The 22,975-nt window shown below is 42.0% G+C and overlaps 2 protein-coding genes across 3 annotated transcripts in view; both read left to right on the top strand.

The window, feature by feature from the left end:
- Positions 1 to 877: 877 nt before the first annotated feature.
- On the top strand, positions 878 to 10,236 carry LOC311148994 (hepatoma-derived growth factor-related protein 2-like). The gene is made up of 16 exons (XM_084186052.1): positions 878 to 1,130; positions 1,812 to 1,888; positions 3,963 to 4,101; positions 6,089 to 6,286; positions 6,406 to 6,525; positions 6,602 to 6,676; positions 6,849 to 7,029; positions 7,121 to 7,205; positions 7,319 to 7,598; positions 7,702 to 7,823; positions 7,930 to 7,997; positions 8,175 to 8,245; positions 8,415 to 8,516; positions 8,651 to 8,807; positions 9,013 to 9,133; positions 9,298 to 10,236. Exons 1-16 carry the CDS (start codon positions 1,059 to 1,061, stop codon positions 9,395 to 9,397), a joined length of 1,968 nt encoding a protein of 655 aa, XP_084042178.1. The 5' UTR covers positions 878 to 1,058; the 3' UTR covers positions 9,398 to 10,236.
- Positions 10,237 to 10,837: 601 nt separating this feature from the next.
- The window catches only part of LOC311148991 (AP-3 complex subunit delta-1-like), a 36,569-nt gene continuing 24,431 nt past the window's right edge, over positions 10,838 to 22,975 (top strand). For both annotated transcript variants that reach the window (XM_084186048.1, XM_084186047.1), the window contains exons 1-7: positions 10,838 to 11,081; positions 18,122 to 18,217; positions 18,495 to 18,575; positions 18,688 to 18,768; positions 20,096 to 20,203; positions 20,293 to 20,422; positions 20,660 to 20,799. In XM_084186048.1, the coding sequence (XP_084042174.1) occupies positions 10,986 to 11,081; positions 18,122 to 18,217; positions 18,495 to 18,575; positions 18,688 to 18,768; positions 20,096 to 20,203; positions 20,293 to 20,422; positions 20,660 to 20,799 (732 nt within the window). In that variant the 5' untranslated portion in view covers positions 10,838 to 10,985. The remainder of the gene's footprint in view (positions 11,082 to 18,121; positions 18,218 to 18,494; positions 18,576 to 18,687; positions 18,769 to 20,095; positions 20,204 to 20,292; positions 20,423 to 20,659; positions 20,800 to 22,975) is intronic.

Raw genomic sequence — 22,975 nt, 5'->3', positions numbered from 1 at the left:
GTACAATCATGCTGCTGTGTTTCCAATTAAATTAATAATTGACAAAAAAATAAGTAGATGTATCCTAAAATAAATAAACTAGTATTAAGAGTTGGCTTAGCACAAAGTAAAACGTATTTTGTAAACGTTTAGATGCTTATTTTAAACCTACATGAAATGGAGGTAGACATTATTAAATGGTCTCCAATACTAGTGTAACGTTTGCTAAATGTAATTTAAATTCAATTAATCGTGTGTGTTAGAGCTGGAACGATAAACTGAAAATTATGGAGGCCGACCACTTATCGTGAGCATTTTTCTTATATCGTTCATTACGATAACTAGCCTATACTAGAGAAATGTGAAGTTTGAAATTAAATGGATTTGCTAATATGGGTTATTGTAATATTGTTAATGGTAAAATTGATGGCTACAACAATCAAACTAGTAGTTTGAAGAGTAAATAACTAAAAACGGTGGTGCACATTGTTATAATCTTATCGTTATCGCATTAATTCAGTTAATTTATCACAATATAGATTTTGGCCATATCATCCAGCTCTGTGCGTTTAGGGGTGGCATATCTTTACCGTATGACCGTGGACGATTGTCCCCTATATTTACTGTATGACTGTAGACGATTGTGTTTATTTTTTTATTTTTTTCTCAATCTGTTTGTAAAGACACAGTAAAAAAGGTTTGCTTTCTGTTCCAAACCTTTTGTTTTGATGTTTCAATGAATTTTCTCATTAGTGGCCAGTTAAATTAGGAATAACTATATCGAATTTATAGTGTACATATAGTAGAATATGATTGGTTTGAAGAATGGATTGACAAGAAATTAAACCAATTACATTGGCCAGTAGGCGGGATTTCCGCTCTGATGATCACGGTAAGCGGAAGCAATTCTTGTGAAGCTAACCGCCTCATCTCGCGCTATTAAGAAGCTAGCTTGCTATCTAGCTAACTTTATCGTTTTGCAGGTTTTGTGTCGGCCTGAAAACGGCCAAGAAGCGACACACAAAGACCTCCAGTGTTAGCTAAAGAAGAAAGAAAAAGCTGCACAGAGGAGCAGAACAATGCCGCACAATTTCCAACCCGGAGACTTGGTCTTCGCCAAAATGAAGGGGTACCCCCACTGGCCAGCCAGGGTAAACTAGCAGCAGCCAGAGAGAGAATGGGGTGGGCGGAGGGGACGCTGGAGTTTCGCTGTGCATCCTTGGCAATGACTGACATAGCTAATATTATAGCCAGCTAGCCTTGCCTCGTGCTTGGAAATATATAGCTGCTTTATTGTCCTACCAATCTGTTTACAAGATGTTAGTTGCTGGATCTTTTATGCAAAAGTTTAACCAGCCTACTTGGTGAATGGCGATTGTGTTGTGTACATGTATTTTGTCCAACCAGGCAGTGCTAAGTAGCTAGCTGTACTGTACTTTTTGGTGTGCGTTGATTGAAGGAGAAATATGTTTGATTTGCAGACTTGCTGCCCTGTAAAATAAGATCCTAGCTATAGTTAACTAATCAGGTGTTTTTGGTACAGTAAACACAACTATTTAGTTTTCTGGAAATGACTTTGATGTGATGTGTACACTTCTTCCCAGGATTTTCGACTGTGATTTGAAAATTCTTCAGATTCAATCAAGGTGTCTGTCTGGAGTGAAGGGTCCAGACAAGGCCACAATATTATTGTCTACTTATTTACAACCTTCCTTTCCTTATTTGCCCAACTTGACTTAAGGATCAGACTACAAAGAGCAGTGAATATATTCTCTCCTGTACCGCATTTGGATCTCTCATGTGTTTTTGTTGTGTGGTTCTCATTCTTCTAGATTGAGGATGTGGCAGATGGGGCAGTGAAACCCCCACCCAATAAAATCCCTATCTTCTTCTTTGGGACCCATGAAACGTAAGTGCTGTGTCTCTTTGATATAGAATAGCAGGAGGGGAATCTCTGGATGGACTTGAAACTGTGGTATACTATGTTCACCGTCATCCTTTATTAGATCAGTCTGTTTTTTATATTGAGACTGAGGCAAAAATTAATTTTGTTGATTTGCATTTATTTTGTAGCTGGTTCTGTTTTTGTTGTCCCCAGCTACAGTGGAGGTCGGAAGTTTACATACACCTTAGCCAAAGGTGTATGTAAACTCAGTTTACAAGGTGTATGTAAACTCAGTTTTTCACAATTCCTGACATTTAATCCTAGTAAAAATTCCCTGTCTTAGGTCAGTTAGGGTCACCACTTTATTTTAAGAATGTGAAATGTCAGAATAATAGTAGATAATTATTTATTTCAGCTTTTATTTCTTAAATCACATTCCCAGTGGGTCAGAAGTTTACATACACTCAATTAGTATTTGGTAGCATTGCCTTTAAATTGTTTAACTTGGGTCGAACGTTTTGGGTAACCTTCCAAAAGCTTCTCACAATAAGTTGGGTGAATTTTGGCCCATTCCTCCTGACAGAGCTGGTGTAATTGAGTCAGGTTTGGAGGCCTCCTTGCTCGCACACGCTTTTTCAGTTCTGCCCACAAATGTTCTATAGGAATGAGGTCAGGCCTTTGTGATGGCCACTCCAATACCTTGACTTTGTTGTCCTTAAGCCATTTTGCCACAACTTTGGAAGTATGTTTGGGATCATTGTCCATTTGGAAGACCCATTTGCGACCAAGCTTTAACTTCCTGACTGATGTCTTGAGATGTTGCTTCAATATATCCACATAATTTTCCTTCCTCATGATGCCATCTATTTTGTGAAGTGCACCAGTCCCTCCTGCAGCAAAGCACCCCCACAGCATGATGCTGCCACCCCGTGCTTCACGGTTGGGATGGTGTTCTTCGGCTTGCAAGCCATCTTCACAAGGCCCTTTGCTGTTGTTCTGGGATTGATTTGCACTTTTCGCACCAAAGTACGTTAATCTCTAGGAGACAGAACGCGTCTCCTTCCTGAGCGGTATGACAGCTGCGTGGTCCCATGGTGTTTATACTTGCGTACTATTGTTTGTACAGATGAACGTGGTACCTTCAGGCGTTTGGAAATTGCTCCCAAGGATGAACCAGACTTGTGAAGGTCTACCATTTTGTTTCTGAGGTCTTGGCTGATTTCTTTTGATTTTCCCATGATGTCAAGCAAAGAGGCACTGAGTTTGAAGGTAGGCCTTGAAATACATCCACAGGTACACCTCCAATTGACTCAAATGATGTCAATTAGCCTATCAGAAACTTCTAAAGCCATGACATCATTTTCTGGAATTTTCCAAGCTGTTTAAAGGCACAGTCAACTTAGTGTATGTAAACTTCTGACCCACTGGAATTGTGATACAGTGAATTAAAAGTGAAATAATCTGTCTGTAAACAATTGTTGGAAAAATTACTTGTGTCATGCACAAAGTAGATGTCCTAACCGACTTGCCAAAACTATAGTTTGTTAGCAATACATTTGTGGAGTGGTTGAAAAACGAGTTTTAATGACTCCAACCTAAGTGTATGTAAACTTCTGACTTCAACTGTACCTTATGTGTTGTTTATGTTTTTATTTGAAGTATCGCCACTCATATTTCTGTGGAGATGTATCCTCCATGTTTGTTGATGCACTATATTTTCTTTAACTTATTTTAAACTTTTGAAACCCATTCATTCGTTTTTCATTACTGGTTTATGTCTTAAGTTATCTAGGTCTATTTGTGTGTGTGAAAAGTTTAGTATTTTGTTTTGGTCGTACAGCAGTAGTTTTGCAAGATGGCAGATACACTATTCTTAAACCACCACTAGGTGGCAAAATAACTCTGTCAGTGCTGTAGTTCGTTGCCAGTTCATGCCTTTTACATCATGCAGAAACTCAGTGTCATCTACCCGGTAAGCAGGGAGTTTGTCTGTGCCAAGTATCGGCTTTTTAATTTAGTGGCTTTTAGAATTTAAGTCTCGTAAATATGGTCACAATATATAGCAATGTGTTATCAAATCATGCTCTCTCTTCCTCAGAGCATTCCTTGCGCCAAAGGACCTTTTTGCCTATGAGAAGCACAGCGAGCGCTTTGGGAAACCAAATAAAAGAAAGGGCTTCAACGAGGGCTTGTGGGAAATCCAGAACAACCCTCACGCCTCCTACAGTGCTCCTGCAGTAAGTACATCTTATCATCAGAAGTCCAACTCAATACCGTTTCTCTAATACTGACCAGCAACAACTGAGTGCAACAACTCAGCCCTCAGTTTAAGATGTGATAGATTGCCCAAGTTACAGTACTATGCGGCTCTGTGTTGGTGGTATTATCTTCTCGGTCAGCACTCGATATCACGTGTGTATCAAAAATCACTTATGTTGGGGCATTAAGCGGTAACAGAGCATTAGGGCTCAGACCAACAGGCTCTGAGACAGCTTCTACCTCCAAGCAATAAGACTGATGAACAACTAATCACCCATGGACTATCTGCACTGACTATACCTGCACTGACTCTATACACACTCCTAAGACTCTATCCACACATACACTGACCAGGGTAGCAAATTCATCGCTTTTCGGCGATATTCGCCGTTTTGATCTCAAAATTGGCCATCCACGTGAATCATGTAGATCTAAAGGTTGTTTCTCATATCCAAATCATTGACTGAGCACAGGATCCCTATGTGTCCTGCGAAAATAATAAGAGTTCAGAGCGTGATGTCAGATATGTCATTTTAGAGTGGGCATACTGTCATCTCTCCACGCCACAAACTGGGGGCTGTGCTCACTGAGTGAAGTGCTGAAAGATAAACATTTTAGAAGCGTACAGGCATAAAGTTGATCGGATTTAGCAGAAAGTCTACTAAAGTGTGACTGACCTTGTTTCTTGCCTATTTACAGCATTTTGTTCACAGGCTAGGTTATTTTTCAATGTTAGTTTGTATTTGATGCAACTGCGAGATGTCTGAGATTCTCTGCTGTTACCACGACAACCTCCCACCCTTAAAGGGGCAGCTGAAATTTTTTGTCTCACCTAAGTGACTCATATTTGAGTGTACATTATGCCTGATTGAGCATAGAACATTCCAAAAACCTTTTTATTCATGACCTTTTAGTCATTTCTTATCATTAAAATACTCTTCCTCAAATACTTTCATTGTGCTCATGTACTCCTTGTAAACAATGTCAGCGTAGAGCCCTGTGTAATAGTGTTTATGTACATGAGTTATTGTATTTTAACACTGTTAACACTGAAAGCACCTTGCAATGTATTAGAGATGAGACAGGATTTGTGTTTTACTTTTCTTTATGCACCTCTATAGAACAACTTGTCAGATTCAGGTCGGGTGCATTGAAGACTGATGTATTCCAGATTGGGGAGACTGAGATTATCATTACATGTCGTGATAAACCTTAAACCCAGACCAAAGAGCCCAACTCTACCCCAGGACACTATTTTCAAATGTTTATTATGTAATTGTTATTCTCTGAAAATAAGCAAATGTTCTTGCACTTCACATGGATTTTTTTGTGCGTTTCCGTGCAAACACTATTTGTGACCTTTTTGGGCCCTCACCAGTTTGCATCCCTGACTGGCACTCGCACTCGCACACTACACACAACCACACATAGTCACCATACTCGCTGCTACTATTCTTTTATATTATATCCTTCTGCTCAGTCACTTTAACCCGTTTACATGTATACCATTTTTATTCTTTACCTCATTATATAGATTTACCTCAACTGTCACCAGTAACCCCTGACATTGATATCGGTACTGGTACCGACCTTGTGTATATTCAAGTGTATTTCTTTCAATCTTATTGATAATGGTTTATTTACATTTACATTTTAGTCATTTAGCAGACGCTCTTATCCAGAGCGACTTACAGGAGCAATTAGGGTTAGTGCCTTGCTTAAGGGCACATCAACAGATTTTTCACCTAGTCGGCTCGGGGATTAGAACCAGCGACCTTTCTGTTACTGGCACAACGCTCTTACCCACTAAGCTACCTGCCGAACCACATTTCTTTTATATGACTTAGTATTTCTGCATTGATGAGGAGGGCTTGCAATTAAGCCTTTCACCATCCTGTTTACACCTGCTGTATCCTGTGCATGTGACAAACATTGATTTGATTTATCTCTCCATTCACACCCTAGCCTGCCAGCTCGTCTGGCAGTGAAGCTAATGACGATGCAGCAGGAAGTGATGCAGAGGATGACAAGGAAGCAGTGGTGCCCAGTAAGGCAGATTCAGGAAGTGAGGTAGATTCTGACTCAGGAAGTGAGGATCGAGGAGGAGGAGGTGGCGGCAGTGGTGGTGGAGGAGGGGTCAAGCGGAAGGCCCCTGCTGCCAAGGTGATTGCGAAATTATAATTTTAGTGTTTCAGGATTTTAATGCCCACCGAACAAAACTATTGTTGCTTAGATGTGCCTCTGTTATAATATTAAATCTCTCTGTTCTATCTCTCATTCAGCGCCCCCCTGTGAAGAAGGCCCGGGGTTCGTCCAGTGACAGGGCTGGAGAGGAGAGTGGCTCACCCTCTGAGCCAGACCCTTCCCCTTCTGACTCGGACTCTGGAAAGAACAGTGACCAGGTCAGTTGACACGTGCACACATGTTGTACACTAGCATGAGAACATTAATTGATGTCTTGTTTGTTTGCCCCTGTAGGACTTCACCCCAGAGAAGAAGGCGGCAGCAGGCCGTGGCAGTGGGAAGAAGGCTGGAGGTGGCAAAGGGAAGAAGGTGAGGAAAGGATGCCCTTCAGGTGTCAACCAGCCCTGGGAGCTGAGTAGATAAAGCACTGTTTGTGGTTTCACAGTGACTGCTGGCTCTCTCTCATTGTGGTTTTCTCTCTCTCTCTCTCTCTCTCTCTCTCTCTCTCTCTCTCTCTCTCTCTCTCTGTGGGCTGCTGTAGAAGGCGTTGTCTGACTCTGACTCTGGGTCTCAGTTGGACAAGAAGAAAGGGGGCAGTGATTCAGAGGATGAGAAGCCACGGCCTGCTCTGTCTGGATCAGAATTTCAGTCTGGCTCCAAATCCGACTCTGACTCAGAGCCACAGCCACCTCCACGGAAGGCCCCTCAAGCGCGCAAGAAAGGTGAGGGCTATAATGTCTGGTATTACACACAGTGTATGATAACTGTATTTGTCACTGCATAACCCTGTTCTCTGCCATTTGTCCCAATCAGAGAAGCCTCTGCCAAAACCTCGGGGTGGACGGAAACCCAAAGCTGCCCAGGCCAGAGCACCGGCGTCTTCCTCTGACAGTGACAGGTCAGCACGGCTCAAGTCTGTTCCACATTGGTTGTGCTCTATGTTAATACATTATAAATGACTTGTATCAATAAATAAGTACATTATGAATGATCCTATACTGTGTACTGTAGCGACAGTGAGCCGGACCGCGTCAGCGACTGGAAAAAGAGAGATGAGGAGCGTCGGAAAGAGCTGGAGGAACGCCGGAAGAAGGAGCAGGCAGATGAGATCCTCAAGTATCGGGAGAGGGAGAAGGAAGAAGATGAGCAGAGAAAGAAGGACAAGGAGAAGGGAAAGAGCAGTGGTGAAAGCAGCTCAGATGAGGGCGTAGATGATCACCCACTGAAGAAGTCCAAGAAACCCCCACCGCCCCCCATCCCCGCCCCCTCTGACTCTGACTCTGGACCTGAGGTATTTAGCATTGAAGACTGTGTAAAGAGGGGACATTTGTTTGTTTTTGTTGTAGTATCATCTAGAATAGATTTGTTGAACATTGCATATTTCCCCCAATCAGGTGAAAAAATCTGCAATGCGTTCAGACAACCAGAAGAAAGGGAGAACAAAGAAAGAGAGGGATCATGGTAAAGGCAAAAAGGAAAAGCGAGCCCAGCGGTCAGAAGAGAGGCCCAGAGGGAGGTAAATGCACATGGCTGAACCAGACAAAAGATTAGAGCACAGATCTCATTAGATGTTATCTTCATTAAATATAAATGCACACAGATCACTGAGCTCTCTCCCTCAGGTCCAAGCCTGACAAGCCCAAACGCAAACCAGAGAGACCTCAGGAGAGGAAAGTAGAGAAGAAAAAAGGTCTGAGCTCAATGTTACTCCCAATCCACTGTTTGTCCATTTGGAAAGCATGCATATGGGAAACTCATTTGCATAGTCTCATATTGTGTGACAAACGGTTGGTCCGATACAGTGCCAGAGCCAGATAATATCAACTTTTCTTGTCCTCACTCCTTGTCTTTTTGTGTCTGCACACAGAGCCAACCCCAGACGAAAAGCTGCAGAAGCTCCACACTGATATCAAGTTTGCACTGAAAGTGGATAACCCAGTGAGTAAACATAAGGGGCTCCATTCATTGTCAACAGAAAAGTTATTATCACATAGTTGGGATTTTACAAGCAGCATGACAAGTGGCATGAGGTATATAATTTTTTTGTTTACCAATTAAGGGTTCCTTGCACATTGTTGTATTCTATCATGTTGTGTCTGCTCTGCAGGACATAGAGCGCTGTCTACAGGCCCTGGCGGAGCTCGAGGCTGTGCCGGTCACCAGCCACATCCTGCAGAAGAACTCTGATGTTATCGCCACGCTTAAAAAGGTGGCTTTCTCTCTGAACCCCTTAATGAAAGTGAACTTTATAGAGCCGCTGTGTACATTTCGTAATCTCTCTTGTTTTTCTGGCCCCTGTGAACTTCGCTGATGGTGTTCTGATTGATGTTTGTCTTACTGAAGATCCGTCGATACAAGGCAAGCAGTGCCGTTATGGAAAAGGCCAGCCAGGTCTACAACAAGTTAAAGGGTCAGTTTGTGGTCAAGTCTGAAATGCCAAGTAAACCCAAAGCTGAGGGAAAGGAGCAGGAAGAGGATGGGAAGGAGACACAAAATGCAGGTCATTCTCTCAGCCCATACTTTTACGATCACAACTGATGGACTTATTTACTGTTCTCACATTCCCCTTATTTTTCCTCATCAGGATATTACTCTTAATAATGATATTAATTCAAATACTTTTATTTTGCTGTGTGTAGCTAACAATGAAATGAAAGGTCCATCATTTGTAGCCAGTCAATTGATTTTGCATTACTTGTTATCAGATGTAATGCCTGTGAATGGGGAATCAGAAGTCCAGAAAAAGGAATGTACTGAATTAGAGGATACCCCAAAGTCACCGGTCCAGGAAGGGAATGATGAGCATATGGCTTCAAGCCCCAACAGGTAAATACTATTCTCCTATGTCACATCTTTGTGTACTTCCTTTATTTATGCTAATATTTGTTTAAGGTGTCCATGGTAATATATTGCTCTGCTAATTGGTACCATGCTACCATCACGAAGGTATGTGGCTCTAGTTCTGAAGTCTTGTCTCTTCTCCATGGTAGGCCCAGTCCTGATAGTCCTGCTGAGCAGCAGACGCACACTGATGATGAAACGCACCACGCTCTCTCTGCAGAGACAGAACCGCCAGCGATAGAGAGCTGAAGAATTTGGAAGAAAATGGAGCACAATTGTTTACCACAGCTAAAAGGAAAGCTCACTAGTCTCGTCCCAGATACATGGCGCTGTGCTGACCCCTTTGTTGTTCGCCGTTGTATTTTTCCTTTTATAGGACACCTTGGCCCGTCCCCAATCCCCCACAAAGCTACTTTGCTTTATTATTCTCCCACATGAACTCTAACTTTGGTCTTTCATATTGTATGTATATTGAGAGATTCCATTTTTAGCACTTCTAACAGGAAATCTAGGGGGGAAAGAGGAGCCTTGTGATGAATGTTCTGCAGTAATTGTACGTCACGTGATTCAAGGCATCTGTTGGCTTTGCTTTGAGAAAGATATTGGAGTTTATAGAAAACCAACAGTCAAGACACCCATACTTGTCCAACACACATTAGCCATTTCTAGGTTATGTGTTTTGTTTTTCGTTTTTTTATCTGGTCATTTCTTATTAATCCAGTCTCACCATGAAAATCTTAAGCCATTGAACAAAATCACATCACATGTTTTCCAACTAAGGTCCACCTACTTTTTTTATAACAAGTATGTTTTCTGATATTGCAACAACTTTTGACTTGTGGAATTATTCGCCCTGTCATCTTGTCTTCCCCATCTGCTTTCAATAACTTGCCTATTGAATGGGATAATATACATTGTGTACAGAGTGAACAATATGATCTTAATCACAAGTTGTCCATAGCCCATGTAGCTGGAGCCCATTTGGCATTTGCTTGTCATACATACTTTGGAACTGTTTTTAGTGCTATGTAAATTGGTCAAATCATTTGTATCATTTAGTTGAGTTGAATAAAAATCTCAGCATGGTGGTCCTAATCTGAACACTTCTGTTATTGAAGGCACCATGTCATCACATGGTACTTAATGGAATTCCCATAATGAAAATTCAGTTGGGTTGGGGTGTGACTGGTGTAATAATGACACATTACAACCCTTGTAACCAACCTTGGGATGAGGAATTGCAGTGAATAAGAGAGATGGGCCTATGCACTCAAGTGCAACTTTAGACTGGTCAGCGGTGTGAAATTATTTTTAAAAATGACCTAATATATATTTATGCAAGTTATATAGCAAATTAATTGTCATATTTTTTACATGCAAATGTTTATGCTGTCATGCATAATGTTCATTGAGTTGGCTGTGGCAAAAGTCAGGTAGGTCAAAGGCAACCTACTGTGCAAAAATGTGACATTGACACACTGGCAGACTTGGTGAATAATTGCATTTTGCATACAGAATATGACTGGAAAATGATTCTCATCCATTCACATTGCGAACTGCGTACTAGGCGTATATCTTTAATTTAATTGATTTCCATAACAAGAATTCCACATGAACACAACCAGTCAGCTGACTTTAGACGCCATTTTGTCAGCACAGTACAGGACGCCCCATCTGGCCTCGCCTTCTCTGGCCGGGATTAGTAAACATTTACGAATCGCGTAAAGACGGTACCCGGGTGGATGAGAGACTGTCCAGCGGGCCGGTTTGCACCCAAAATACGTCTACCAGGCGCTTTGTCCCCGAGGACAGAAGCGACAAAAGTTAGCCAACAGCCATGGCGTTGAAGATTGTTAAAGGGAGCATCGATCGGATGTTCGATAAAAACCTTCAAGATTTAGTACGTGGCATTAGGAATCACAAGGAAGATGAGGTAAAACGATTAGCTGAGTTTTCGTTCATGTCTGATTTCCACTGTCAGTAAGTCAACATTCGTGTAACACATCTCATTGCAAAATAGCTAGCTAGCCAGATAACCTAATGTACTATATGATGGCATTGCCAACGCAACGTTAGCTTTCTGGCTGGCGGTAATATGCTATTTCTAATGTTAGCTAGCTAGCTGCTATCCGCATATGCAGATAAACTGCAATGAAAATATGTAACGTTATATACCAAGTTAACCAGGACTGAGTAAATGCACTAATACTAACTAGCTGTCTAATTAGTCAACTCGATGACTGTCATTACTCAATAATAATCGTCATATGGCTAACTAGCTTGATAACGGTATGTTTCGTTGCCGGTCTTGCACGAGCTACTTTTTACTGATCGTGAAACGCTACCTTGTTACGCCTCGTGGCAGCTGGTTTCAGGTGATCACCTTGACCGATAAGATGCCGTGTAACCATTCAAACTTTAGTTAACTAGCTAGCAAGTGACATCTAGGAAACTAACTAGCCAAGCTTATACACCTCAGCTGGTGATGATTGAGGATGATGCGCGGAATGGATAACGCATCTGTCTTGTTCAGCACTATTTTCTCTTCATTTATTTGCTAACGGACAGTAGTAAAAAATAGTTATTTTTGCGTATAATGTCCATCTATTGCATTAATACAAAAACACAGACATGCAAACAAGATCTAGAAAGTGATTTTTATTTTGTATGCCTCTACAGCGTCTATCAGTGACAACGTTGCATAGGTGGAAGAAAGGATGCTTCTGCCACACGCCTTCTCAGACAGCCTAGACTGAAAAACAGTCCCATTTAATTTACCCTTAAGCAACCACACTTTCTCCACCTTTAATTAATTTTGTTTGTACAAGTATGCAGATAAAGTGAACTGATATTCAAGATGTCAGACAGCAGATCACCAGATGATGGGCTTATATAAGTTCACACACAGTAATGTCATAATCATGCTTTAGTAATATGGTTGTAGACTATACTAGTTATGTATACTGAGTTTACAAGAACAGCAACGTCAGAGGACATTCAATGTGGTGTGGAAAACATAAATATTCATACAAGAAAAGGTTTACACAAATATTTCGATAACGGGGCACAGCCTCAATAACGGTTGATTATAGTTCACTGTGACATACTGACAGCTTTTATGGTAGGTCGAAGTGCTCCTGTCTTCATGGGTGTTGCACCAGTGTTTTCAGAATGATGTCAGTGACTGTGTGTTCGGCTAATTAGGCTAGATCATCACAGAATCAACATCATCACAGAGGGGGTCGACAGTGTTTTACCATGTAGTCCAATAGAGGGCACTGTTGTTAGGATGAGCTTTGGAGGAGGAAGTTGCTACAGAATAAATTCCTTAGTTTTAAACCACTTTAGGTTTAAGAAATTATGCTGTTAGGCTGGATATATTGCCACCATTCAATAAAATTATGCTGCGACATGGGGAGTATTTTATTGCTGAATGCTCTTAAGCAGCAGAGCGAGCATGACCAGGCCTACTAAGAAATGTTGAATTTGGAATGGGATGTAGATCTAGGTGTGAAATCTAGAGTTTACCTGCTCCAACATTTCAAGTTGTCTATCTTGGGTTCTTTTTATACACACCTTGATTGATCACTGCTGCTGGTTTCAGCAGAGTTGTGGTGGCCACTGAGCGCTAATTTGCCCTGGCAGTTATCTGGCAAAAGAAAGTTAATGTTTTGTCATGAATTTGTCCATTGCTTAACCAGACATACAAAGCATAATAGCTTTGACTGTATTTGACCACTGTACTAAACCATGATCTTTTGATTCGGGTCCTAATGCATTCCCCTTTGTGTAACCCAACCCTGCTTAAGGTGTTGGTTACCCAGCCAACAGTGGACAACTCACTGAAATATTAATTCTGTGTGTTCTCTCCTGGCCTGCCCAAGGTTTCTCATGGACACTATCTATTTACTTTACGCATATATGCTGAGGGATATTACACAGATACATCTATTCTGTCACTCCCTCATTTAGAAGGCAAGCAGATCTAGGAAGGGTGAAGGCACACTGAATGCAATTGACATTAAATCCCAGATTGTAGAAGACCATAATATGTAACACTAACAAGTATGGCAGGTATTTTATTGGCCTATTCATGTCCCCTGAGGTAAAATAGTGTCTGAGAAGGTCTCTCCACTGTCTCCCCGTACCTCCTGGAGAACCTGATGTGCTGGAAAAATGTAGGCCTTGGCTCTAAAACAGCTACTACAAATATTTCAATTGGATCTAAATCAGGGCCTAAAATGTACACCCGCCACCTGCCAAATGCGGGTAGATTTTGGCATTGGCAGGTAAGATGTCTATTTCACCAGCCACGTTGGCGGGTGGTCAGGGCTCCACAGTGCGAACATTTCACTGGCATTTGTGACTAAAAATAGTCAAGTATGATCACATTTATAGTCAAATGCTGCAGTAGCTGTTTTCAAAGTATTTCTGCAGTTTTGTTTCATAGCCAACACAATCTCGCACTCATTTTGTGCAAATACGTACAAAAAGTATTTCACCAGATTTTGTGTGTTTTTGTACGACTTAATTCGTAGGAAAATACATTTGTGGGGGGCAAACTTCGGAACAGTCTTTTGAAAGTTATTGGAGCAATGCATTTTGGGCAATGGTGTTCTACACTGCCTTTTGTGTCCCACAAGTATTTATATAAAATATAAAATGTGTTAACAACCAAATATTGTTAATCAACCAGGTTGTCACCGAAATAGTTATAATATAATAGTAGCCTTACATTAAAACATTTTTTTTTATTAATGCCAATGCTGTTTTCTTGGGATACTGGTCAGATTTTATGAGGGTTGCCAGATTGCAGTAAAAAGCTGTATTTGTCTTTTTTTGTGGTATCGATGAAGGTATTTGATTGGGGAATTAATTACATTGATATGTCTAGTGAACAATGTATAAGATACAATGGGTGTGACGGATACAAGTAGTCACTACAGGTGTGATCAAGCCTTACATCAAAGTTGCCTGAAGCTGAATGGAAAGTGCTATGCCCTGACGAGTTATTCAGAAGAAACTCCTTTGACTGTCTAATTTAAATAAGTAAATTTACCAGTGTGGACCCAAAACAAACACATTATACACATTTACAAACTACCCTTTTAAAGTGTTATTACAACCATGGTGTTATTTTGTTACTGAAGCTTATACAGTGCATTCGGAAAGTATTCAGACCCCTTCCATTTATCCACATTTTGTTACGTTAGACTTATTCTAAAATGGATAACACTTTTTTTTATCCCTCATCAATCTACGCACAATACCCCATAATGACAAAGCAAAAACAGGTTTTTAGACTTGTGCTAATTTATTACAAATAAAAAAAGATCACATTTACATAAGTATTCTGACCCTTTACTCAGTACTTTGTTGAAGCACCTTTGGCAGCGATTACAGCTTGGCACACCTGTTTTTGGGGAGTTTCTCCCATTCTTCTCTGCAGATCCTCTCGAGCTCTGTCAGGTTGGTTGGGGAGCGTCGCTGCACCGCTATTTTCAGGTATCTCCAGAGATGTTAGATCGGGTTCAAGTCCGGGCTCTGGCTGGGCCACTCAAGGACATTCAGAGACTTGTCCCGAAGCCACTCCTGCATTGTCTTGGCTGTGTGCTTAGGGTTGTTGTCCTGTTGGAAGGTGAACCTTCGCCCCAGTCTGAGGTCCTGAGCGCTCTGGAGCAGGTTTTCATCAAGGATCTCTCTGTACTTTTCTCCGTTCATCTTTCCCTCGTTCCTGACTAGTGTCCCAGTCCCTGCCGCTGAAAAACATCCCCACAGCATGATGCTGCCACCACCATGCTTCGCCGTAGGGATGGTGCCAGGTATCCTCCAGACGTGAAGCTTAGCATTCAGGCCAAAGAGTTTTGGTTTTATCATACCAGAGAATCTTGTTGCTCATGGTCTGAGAGACCTTTAGGTGCCTTTTGGCAAACTCCAAGCGAGCTGTCGTGCCTTTTACTGAGGAGTGGCTTCCGTCTGGTCACTCTACCATAAAGGCCTGATTGGTGGATTGCTGCAGAGATGGTTGTCCTTCTGGAAGGTTCTCCCATCTCCACAGAGGAACTCTTGAGCTCTGTCAGTGACCATCAGGTTCTTGGTCACCTCCTTGACCAAGGCTCTTCTCCCCCGATTGCTCAGTTTGGCCAGGCGGCCAGCTCTAGAAAGAGTCTTGGTGGTTCCAAACTTCTTCCATTTAAGAATGATGGAGGCCACTGTGTTCTTGGGGACCTTCAAGGCTGCAGACATTTTTTGGTACCCTTCCCCAGATCTGTGCGTCGACACAATCCTGTCTCGGAGCTCTACAGACAATTCCTTCGACCTCATGGCTTGGTTTTTGCTTTGACATGCACTGTCAACTGTGGGACCTTCTATAGACAGGTGTGTGCCTTTCCAAATAATGTCCAATCAATTGAATTTACCACAGGTGGACTCCAATCAAGTTGTAGAAACATCTCAAGGATGGTCAATGGAAACAGGATGCACCTGAGCTCAATTTTGAGTCTCATAGCAAAGGGTCTGAATACTGTTTTGCATTTGTAATACATTTGCAAAATTGTATTAAAACCTGTTTTCGCTTTGTCATTATGGGGTATTGATGAGGAACAGTTTTTATTTAATCAATTTTAGAATAAGGCTGTAACGTAACAAAAGTGGAAAAAGTCAAGGGGTCTGAATACTTTCCAAATGCACGATATATCAAATAACCTGACTATGATCCACATCATATGGGTAGACGGTGTGTGTGTTATGTAACAAAACACAACTATAATTTTTTTGTTCTGATTTAATGAGATGGATGTAGGATTTTCTACGGCCTAGAATCAAGGCCTTTCCCAGTCATGAAGGACGAAGCTAGTCCCCTCTTGGTTCTCATTGGCGAAGACTGAACTCAAGTTAGGGGTTATATGTCAGACTCTCCTGTACCACTTTGCCCAACATGTTATACCCCAGAGGATGTAAATAAACCCTTTTTTAAGGTGATATAACTTGTATCATTATTATAGGGCTGTGAAACCCAAAGCTGAATGGCTTCAGACTGAGCATTTTTCACCATTTATTTACGGAGAGCATTTTCCGTTGTATTTAATTACAGTAGTGTGTTGATAAATTATTTATTTATTCAGTGAAAATACAAAATATGTATAAAAATACCAAATATACCAAAAGCTAAATCGAGCAGAGATTTACGACTATTTAACCATGTTAATCATTACTGAAACATGCAAACTACAAACATTTAACCAGTTAAAGATAATGAATACATGACAACTAGATAAAAATCATACAAAAGTGACGTTGGCTATAACATGATTACAAACTGTGTGTGTGTGTGTGTGTGTGTATATATTAGAATTTCCCATCATAAAAATGTATCCCCATTCCCCAATCAAATACCTTCATCGATACCACAAAAAATATATAAAAAATATCCAATTTGGCAACCCTCATAAAATTCGACATAGCCTTGTATAAAAGGCATTATGAAAGAAATGGTGTAATGTACACGAAAAGTGGAGCCTTGTATTAAATGCATTATGAAGAAAATAGTGTAATCTAGGCTCCACGAAATATGAAATGAGTTATGAAGAAAATCGTGTAGTAGGCCTACACGAAAAAATTGCCTTTCTGACTACAAGTGCACCAGTATCCCAAAGTATTAAGTGAAAACAAGCATAGAAAACAGTATTGGTATTCATTTAAAAAACAACGTAAGGCTACTATTATTTCGGTGACAACCTGGTTGGTTAACAATATTGGGTTGTTAACACGTTCATTTCTTTATATAAATAAATGTGGGACACAAAGAAAGGCAGTGTAGAACACCATTGCCCATCATGCATTGCTCTAATATCTTTTGAAAGATTGTTCTGAAGTTTGCCCCGGAAAAAAGTATTTTCCTATGAATGAAGTCGCACAAAATCTTGAGTGGCCCAGCCAGAGCCCGGACTTGAACGAGATCGAACATCTCTGGAGAGACCTGAAAATAGCTGTGCAGCGACGCTCCCCATCCAACCTGACAGAGCTTGAGAGGATCTGTAGAGAAGAATGGGAGAAACTCCCCAAATACATGTGTGCCAAGCTTGTAGCGTCATACCCAAGAAGACTTGAGGCTGTAATCGCTGCCAAAAGTGCTTCAACAAAGTACTGAGTAAAGGGTCTGAATACTTTTAACGTAACAAAATGTGGAAAAAGTCAAGGGGTCTGAATACTCTCCGAATGCACTGTATCTTGTGTAAATTCATCCAGTGTAGATGCGTATAGATTGCATTTGTATTACTATTTGGGTTGTTAATTGGATTTGTTCCGACATTCCTTGGTTTCTTGTTCTTTCTGTTTTTTGTTTTTTAAATTGATTATTTGTCTACCTGTTTGACATTTTACTGCATTGTTAGGAGCTAGTAACATAAGCATTTCGCTACACCCGCTATAACATCTGCTAAACTGTGTACGTGACCAATGTAAATTGTTGGTCTTCATCTCTGCCCTGCAGCCTGATTGCAAGTCTAAGTGCAAAATCCAATCCCCCCTCCATCTCCCACTGTCACCGTCTCATGATTGCAGACATATGACCAGCACATTTGCATTATAGAGCTGTGTGTGCTGGTGTGTTCCAAGGTTCTGTCTCACCAATGTTTTACTCAGAAAGTGTAACCAGATAAATGTAGTGTAAAACCTTAGATTAAAAGGCTACTACTTACTACTCCAAGTCCAGAATAAAACCCATTCATTCATAGACTGAAAACCCTCACAAGCCTAAAACATATCTGATCAGAAGCTTGGTTTGATTACCTTTTATTTTATAGCTGTGTAAAATTAATGACATTTCATATGCTGTAAGACTCCTCCCCTTAGCCTGTATTTTAGCTGGTTCACTGAGGTCAACCAGTGGTGAAAAGTAATCCGTGAGTATCATGTGGAGGTTGTCATTGCTCTCCGTCTGATGTCCTGTCTGGTTTCTGTGTCTCCGCTCAGGCTAAGTACATCTCTACCTGCATCGATGAGATCAAGCAGGAGCTCAAGCAGGACAACATTGCTGTCAAGGCCAATGCTGTGTGCAAGCTCACCTACGTAAGACCACAGATCAGCACCCCTCACTGAAACTGCCCTCACTGTGAACAATAACACAGAGATACACAAACAGTGATGCACAACCAAAAACACTTCAGCTATATCCTAGGCCTGCTATGTGTTATTTTTCGCTAGATAGCAGCTACTTTGAATACTGCCCATATTCAGTAAAAGCTATTTGAGAATGCATTTAGCCTGTGAGCTCTCACTGTCCACAGGGACAATGTAGTGGATGTCCATGCCCTGACTCCCTCTCTCTCCCCTTGTGCGTTAACAGTTGCAGATGCTGGGCTATGACGTCAGCTGGGCTGCATTCAACATCGTGGAAGTCATGAGCTCCTCCAAATTCACATACAAGGTGAGAGAAGTGGAAATAAAACTGCAAGATAATGTGTATGTGGTATATTTGAAACATATTTGGATATTCGAGAGCGTTTGAGGTTAAATGTGGTGCTTCCTTTCTTCTTCAGAGAATTGGTTACCTGGCCGCCTCCCAGTGCTTTCATGAGAGCACTGATGTAATCATGCTGACAACCAATCAGATCCGAAAGGTCAGTAATGCTTTTTTGTCTTACACTTTTGGCCTGCCTGTCTGATGTATTAAAGACCAGCTCTGATACCTGCTACACTATATATACAAAAGTATGTGGACACCCCTTCAAATGAGTGGATTAGGCTACTTCAGCCACACCCGTTGCTGACAGTTGTATAATATCGAGCACACAGCCATGCAATCTCCATAGACAAACATTGGCAGTAGAATGGCCCATACTGAAGAGCTCAGTGACTTTCAACGTGGCACCGTCATAGGATGCCACCTTTCCAACAAGTCAGTTCATCAAATTTCTGCCCTGCTAGAGCTGCGGCGGTCAACTGTAAGTGCTGTTATTGTGAAGTGGAAACATCTAGGAGCAACAACGGCTCAACCACGAAGTGTTAGGCCACACAAGCTCACAGAACGGGACCGCCGAGTGCTGAAGCGCGTAAAAATCATCTGTCCTCGGTTGCAACACTCACTACCGAGTTCCAAACTGCCTCTGAAAGCAACATCAGCACAATAACTGTTCGTCGGGGCTTCATGTAATGGGTTTCCATGGGCGAGCAGCCGCACACAAGCCTAAGATCACCATGCGCAATGCCAAGAGTCTGCTGGAGTGGTGTAAAGCTCGCCGCCATTGGACTCTGGAGCAGTGGAAACGCTTTCTCTGGCGTGACGAATCACGCTTCACCATCTGGCAGTCCGACGGATGAATCTGGGTTTGGCTGATGCCAGGAGAACGCTATCTGCCCGAATGCATAGTGCCAACTGTAAAGTTTGGTGGAGGAGGAATAATGGTCTGGGGCTGTTTTTCATGGTTCGGGCTCCTTAGTTCCAGTGAAGGGAAATCTTAACGCTACAGCATACAATGACATTCTAGACAATTCTGTGCTTCTAACTTTGTGGCAACAGTTTGGGGAAGGCCCTTTCCTGATTCAGCATGACAATGCACAAGGCAAGGTCCATACAGAAATGGTTTGTCGAGATCGGTGTGGAAGAACTTGACTGGCCTGCACAGAGCCCTGACTTCAACCCCATCGAACACCTTTGGGATGAATTGGAACGCCGACTGCGAGCCAGGCCTAATCAGCCAACATTAGTGCCTGACCTCACAAATGCTGTTGTGGCTGAATGGAAGCAAGTCCCGCAGCAATGTTACAACATCTAGAGTGGAGGCTGTTATAGCAGCAAAGGGGGGACCAACTCCATATTAATGTCCATGATTTTGGAATGAGATGTTACATACTTTTGGTCATGTAGTGTATGTCCTCCCCTCCCCTGTCCTTCTCTTTTTCTCTACCTCTTTCTTTCTCTCTTTTACATCAATTTTCTTCTTTCAGGATCTGAGCAGTCCTAACCAGTACGACACAGGCGTGGCTCTCACTGGCCTCTCCTGCTTCGTGACCCCTGACCTGGCTCGGGACCTGGCCAATGACATCATGACTCTGGTGAGTTACATTCTCCATCTCAAGAGTTCTTGCTGCACGTTTTTGTCTGTGTTTCATGCTTCTCAGACCTCTCTCTGTCTCTGCTGCAGATGTCCCACACAAAGCCGTACATCAGGAAGAAGGCAGTCCTGATCATGTACAAGGTGTTCCTGAAGTACCCTGAGTCTCTGCGCCCAGCTTTCCCCAGGCTGAAGGAGAAACTGGAAGACCCAGACCCTGGTGAGAGAGACTAGTACCTATCTGCCTACTCTGTTGGTTGGGGTCAGATACATTTTATCACCTAGAATCATAAAGTATGCAGTAACTAAGGAAATGAGTGTCTTAACTGGATGGAAGCTATTTTAAGTAATTTGGATGTATTTTACCTAATTTGTGTCCTAATGATTCTTTCAGCATGGATGTTGTTGATCTCATCTGAACACTCTTCTCCTCCTGTGTGATGCCTCTTTCCTGCAGGGGTCCAGTCAGCGGCTGTTAATGTCATCTGTGAGCTGGCCAGGAGAAACCCTAAGAACTACCTGTCTCTGGCGCCGCTTTTCTTCAAACTCATGACCTCCTCCACCAACAACTGGGTCCTCATCAAGATCATCAAGCTGGTGAGTGAACAGGAAGGGAGCTGTGGAAATCACTGTGTCAGTAGCTAGGTTTCCATCCAATTGATGAAAGATTTTCATGCAAGTATTCTAAAATCAGCCAAAAAAATATGCACCCAGGCTAACTTCGGTCGTCAGTTGAACGGTGTTTCCTCCGACACATTGGTGCGGCTGGCTTCTGGGTTAACCGGGCGGGTGTTAAGAAGCGCGGTTTGGCAGCTCATGTTTCGGAGGACGCATGACTCAACCTTCTTCTCTCCCGAGCCCATTGGGGAGTTGCAGCGATGAGACAAGATCGTAATCCCGAAATTGGGGAGCAAATATGCACATTTTCCCACCAGTGGTGTGTTTCCACCAAACTGATTTTGTGGTTAAAAAGCTGTGCGTGATGATTTAAAAGGTACTTTTCCCCTTAAATTTACATGTACCGAATACACATTAAAAGTTCCATGTGTTGCCATTGCATTTTCAACTCTACCGATAGTTTTGTCACAAACTATTGCCTTAAATTGTTAATGTGCCAACTTGTGTCTTGGCATGTGTGCTCTAGCCAACAGCTGGCAGATACATTGTGGGTAGGCTAGCCTACATGATGAGATTATTATGGATTAGAGCAAGATTATTTGTATTTGTCAAACGGCAGCCAGGGATCAATCATCATGTCACCAGAATAAGACCCTCAATATTTAATTGGAAAGACGCATCAATCTCATCACCGTGCACTTTCACCACCCTGTGAAGTTCATCATAACTGAAAATCTGTTTTGCCTCTGTACTCCAGCACTTCGGATTTGAAATTAGACAATGACTACAGTGAGGGAAAAAAGTATTTGATCCCCTGCTGATTTTGTACGTTTTCCCACTGACAAAGAAATGATCAGTCTATAATTTTAATGGTAGGTTTATTTGAACAGTGAGAGACAGAATAACAACAAAGAAATCCAGAAAAACGCATGTCAAATTTTTTTTAATTGATTTGCATTTTAATGAGGGAAATAAGTATTTGACTCCTCTGCAAAACATGACTTAGTACTTGGTGGCAAAACCCTTGTTGGCAATCACAGAGGTCAGAAGTTTCTTGTAGTTGGCCACCAGGTTTGCACACATCTCAGGAGGGATTTTGTCCCACTCCTCTTTGCAGATCTTCTCCAAGTCATTAAGGTTTCAAGGCTGACGTTTAGCAACTCGAACCTTCAGCTCCCTCCACAGATTTTCTATGGGATTAAGGTCTGGAGACTGGCTAGGCCACTCCAGGATCTTAATGTGCTTCTTCTTGAGCCACTCCTTTGTTGCCTTGGCCGTGTGTTTTGAGTCATTGTCATGCTGGAATACCCATCCACGACCCATTTTCAATGCCCTGGCTGAGGGAAGGAGGTTCTCACCCAAGATTTGACGGTACATGGCCCCTTTCATCGTCCCTTTGATGCGGTGAAGTTGTCCTGTCCCCTTAGCAGAAAAACACCCCCAAAGCATGTTTCCACCTCCATGTTTGACGGTGGGGATGGTGTTCTTGGGGTCATAGGCAGCATTCCTCCTCCTCCAAACACGGCGAGTTGAGTTGATGCCAAAGAGCTCGATTTTGGTCTCATCTGACCACAACACTTGCAGGCGCTGCAGGATTTCAGTCCTTCACGGCATAGTGTGTTACCAATTGTTTTCTTGGTGACTGTTCTGATTTTTCGTTATTTAGCCCCCCGAAAATGCTCACCAGGAAGCACACAATGTCATGACTCGTGTTTTGTCCTTAATTTTATTTTAAATTAAATGACCACAGGTCATAAACCTGAAATACAACAAACAAATAATGACAATATATTATTAAAATATATAATGTAAATATATTATTCAAATAATATAATGTAAATAATGAAAATCAAATAAGCCTGCAACACCATCAAAAATGTGGCAAATCTGGCTTAAAACAACATTGACTACATCACCCAGAATGCCTAGCGCCAGAGGAGCATGCGCACAGTGACTCTGCCGTCACTGGTTTCTATGGACGCTGTCACAGGACATAGAACCCATGCCACCACATGCCTCGTCCAAAGGATTTACAAACGCAACAACGCGGCACTCCACCATGGATCACCGAACCAAACCACCGCTATCACCATCGCCACCAGAAACCAGCAGAGTGCTCCGAACAATCAGCACAACGCCAATGGCTGATAATGAT

Source organism: Coregonus lavaretus (assembly GCF_964263955.1).
Source record: "Coregonus lavaretus genome assembly, chromosome: 21".
NCBI classification, from domain to species: Eukaryota; Metazoa; Chordata; class Actinopteri; order Salmoniformes; family Salmonidae; genus Coregonus; species Coregonus lavaretus.
The sequence above is the reverse complement of the archived record's forward strand: the minus strand, read 5'-3'. Positions and strand labels throughout refer to the sequence as shown.

Coding starts and splice junctions, on each gene's coding strand:
- LOC311148994 (XM_084186052.1), top strand. CDS start 1,059: ATGCCGCACAATTTCCAACCCGGAGACTTGGTCTTCGCCAAAATGAAG. Junction 1,889..3,962: donor TTCTTTGGGACCCATGAAAC/GTAAGTGCTGTG, acceptor TCTCTTCCTCAG/AGCATTCCTTGCGCCAAAGG. Junction 8,246..8,414: donor CACTGAAAGTGGATAACCCA/GTGAGTAAACAT, acceptor TCTGCTCTGCAG/GACATAGAGCGCTGTCTACA.